Source organism: Talpa europaea, assembly GCF_964194135.1.
Source record: "Talpa europaea genome assembly, chromosome: 1".
Taxonomy (NCBI): domain Eukaryota; kingdom Metazoa; phylum Chordata; class Mammalia; order Eulipotyphla; family Talpidae; genus Talpa; species Talpa europaea.
This window is the reverse complement of record NC_140073.1, coordinates 10,703,259-10,706,700: the sequence shown is the minus strand read 5'-3', so window position 1 is coordinate 10,706,700 and position 3,442 is coordinate 10,703,259. Positions and strand designations below refer to the sequence as shown.

The window sequence follows — 3,442 nt, the reverse complement described above, 5'->3', positions numbered from 1 at the left end:
TTACAAACATGTTTTAGTTTTCAGTTTTACCAGGGCATCTTTCACGTCCTTGTTCCGTAGACTGTAAATCAGGGGGTTCAGCATGGGGATCACAAGGGTATAAAACAACGAGGCCATTTTGTCCTGGTCCAGGGAGTAGGCAGAACTTGGCCTGAAGTACATGAAGAGCATGGTGCCCTGGAAGATGGCTACGGCCGTCAGGTGGGAGGTGCAGGTGGAGAAAGCTTTGAACCTGCCCTCAGCAGAGCGGATTTTCAAGACCGATAGGAAAATATAGCAATAAGAGACAAGAACTCCTGAAATCGTACTCAGTTCAATGAAGCCAAAAATGGTGAATAACGCTAACTCATTGACCTCTATACTAGAGCAGGAGATGACGTAAAGCGGGGGTAAATCACAGAAGAAGTGGTTAACCTCATTTGACCCACAGAAACATAAGCGGAAAGTTAAGATGGTATGTGTCAGAGAGTCTCCCAAGGCCACTGTATAAACCACAGCCAGGAGCAGGGAGCACACTTTGCTGGACATGTTGACTGTGTAGAGCAAGGGGTTGCTGATGGCCTGGTACCGATCAAAGGCCATGACTGCCAGCAGAACACACTCTGAATCTATAAAGAAACAGGAAACAAAGAATTGCAGAGCACAACTGAAGAATGGAATTGACTTGTTCGTGGAAATAAGGTTCACAAGTGTCTTTGGTGCAACAGCTGTGGAATAGCAGAGGTCGTAGAAAGAGAGTTGGCTAAGGAAAAAGTACATGGGCGTGTGCAGCTGTGAATCCATTCTAATTAGAAAGATCAAGCCAAGATTTGCCAGAACATTAATGAGATAAATGACTAGCAAGGTGATGAATAGGGTCATGTTTTTCTCAGGATTGTTAGTGAATCCCAAGAGAACAAATCCATTCAAGGAGCAGTTTTCTCTCTCCATTCTTCTTACTCTCTAAATCTTTGAAATAATAGTCAAGAAAACAATAGGTACATGCTTAACTCTTCTTGACATCCACAGATATCTGTAAGGCAAGATGAGATTTCTTGTAATTGTCTTTCCATAATGTGAAAATTCACCAGTCATGTAGTCATTCTGGAAAGAAGCGTTGTTATCAAACTGATAGCAGTGTGCGAACCTGGGGCAGACAGTTGAAACTTCCTCTATGTACATGTAATTGATGATCTATGCCTTTGTACATATGGTTTAAAATAATTTTCTCTTTAACTTCTTTATGGCTGTGCTCATAAAGAATTGATTTCATTCTATGCTTTAAAAACATAAAAGAAACACTCATGATAGAAAGACCAGGTTTAAGGAATAGGACAAAACATTTCTATGCTTGGAAATATTCACCTGGACCAAAAATGTTAATTGCTATATTCATCAAAAACTGCTTGAATTAAAAGCTATGAATTAGTTATAAAGACAAGAAGCATACCATTGTCTATTAATAATGAAAAATTTTACATTATTGATTTTTTCTAATATATCTTTATTATTTGTTTAGACAAAAAGTAAATTTTATTGATGATTTTTCTACAAATACATTATTGTTTTAATCAGACCGGAACAGTCTGGGGCCAATGGGTGATGTCTTGAAAACTCAGAGAAAAGTGGTAAAAAGATACACAGAAAACAGAATTTAACATAACCCTTTTTATCTTTTTAGAATGCAAATGAGCTTTCACATTAAAAAATCAAAATTGGATTAGGGTCAAGAAAACCATCCTATGTATGAGTGCATGCACATGCTTGTCAGTGTCTGTGTCTCTGCAGAAATATGAGAATATCAGTGATGGGCTTTCTTTTATTAATACAAAATGACATGTGATCATTTAGATTTGACTTTTCCATGTTGCTCTTCATACTGTAGTAACCTAAATCATTTTTGAAATTTAAGATAAACTTGATTTTGTGTGTGTGTGTCTGTGTGTGTGTAATGCCTCACTGATAAAGACAGTTAAAGTTACCCTATAAAACTGGTTTAAACTAATTTAAACTGTCATTTTATGGATACTAATAATTTTAGACTCTCTCAATTCTGATAAAAAGTATAAATTTTTGATTATCGGGTTGCTGAAGATATTAAACTGAGCATGAAAACATACACTCATTCATTGAATAATTCCTTAATTTTTTTTTTCTGAAATGTAAAAATTTTCCCCAATATTCCTTAAGTTTAGAGACTCATAGACCTACCTGAAGCAAGCAGGGTTATCTGTTCTGTTGTGGTAGCTGAAAATAAGTGGGAGGCTTTTTATTTTACCAGGCAGCATCTGGGACTTAAATCTCTGATGCTTCTACCCTCAGGCTTCAGGGTATGTCAACATGTATTAATTATATTTCCCGTTCTATATTCTCCCCAGTGAATAAAATAACATCTTAGCAAAAACGAGCTGTATGTCTTCACTATTGGCAGCACATTGACCTGACAGGAAGAAAACTAGAATTTTTTTTTTTTTTAATGTTAGACTTCACATTTATAATAAATGGACATGCTCACTGTCCAGTCAAACTGAAATCCCATGAAATCCAAAAAAATACTCTGCACTTAGTCATCCAATCTCCTCTTTAATTTCATTATGTTTCTTCTATCTTTTAAAATATTTCCTTTCCCAGCTTAATTACGAATATCACTGTTCTTCATTGGTACCATTTTCATTGAGCTATGATTTTCATAAACTATAAAAGTGATCCTTTCAAAATGTGTACTTCTTTGCATTTTTTTATGTTTGCAAGGTTGTGCAAACACCACTATTGCAATCCACAAAACTTTTCATTGCCCTAATAAATAACTCATATTTGTTAGCCATTCCTTTCCTTGGCAGCCAGTGGTCCACATTGGGATTATACTTTATTGCCCATAGTCGAATTCACCTAAATGGCATTAATATATGAGAGAGAGGTCGGGCGGAGCAACATGGTGGCGAGGAGACGCTGCGAGTAAGATCTCCCATTAAAAAAAAGTTAATAGGGAGGAAAAGTGGCAGGTCCCAGTGAGAACCAGACACGGAAGATAAACGGGTGAAGCCAGCAAACTGCCCGAAGAAGAAAGTGGCCATAAAAGAGGACCAGAAGGGAGGAAAGCTCAGAACCCTGCTCCCCTCCCCCGCCCACAGAGGCGGCACTCTCCAACCGGCAGAGAGGAGGAAAACAACAAACTCAAACGACCCACAAGAACAAACGACGCAGCAAGCGGGACTGTGAGTGGAAAGGAACTATTGCAGCCACCACACCCCGTGAACTGGAGCTGTGGAGAATCCTGCAGGATCCGCCGCAGAGGTGAGCTCCGGGCGCCATTAAAGAGAGACCCCGCCCCCAGGGAGGAGGCCAGGCCCAGCACACAGCCCCAGGCCACCCGGTAAGCCTGTGCAGAAAAGCGGCACGCTGGAAAAGCAGGCACGATTGCGGTCAGGATTGCGCGGAAAAGCGGCGCGCTGGAAAACCAAGT

General features: G+C 39.5%; 1 protein-coding gene across 1 annotated transcript; it reads right to left on the bottom strand.

Annotated features, from left to right (window-relative positions):
- On the bottom strand, positions 1–1,017 carry LOC311171432 (olfactory receptor 5W2-like; the record flags this gene model as incomplete). The annotated part of the gene is made up of 1 exon (XM_084234268.1): positions 1–1,017. The coding sequence occupies exon 1, from the start codon at positions 928–930 to the stop codon at positions 1–3; it is 930 nt and encodes a 309-aa protein (XP_084090394.1). The 5' UTR covers positions 931–1,017.
- Positions 1,018–3,442: the final 2,425 nt, after the last annotated feature.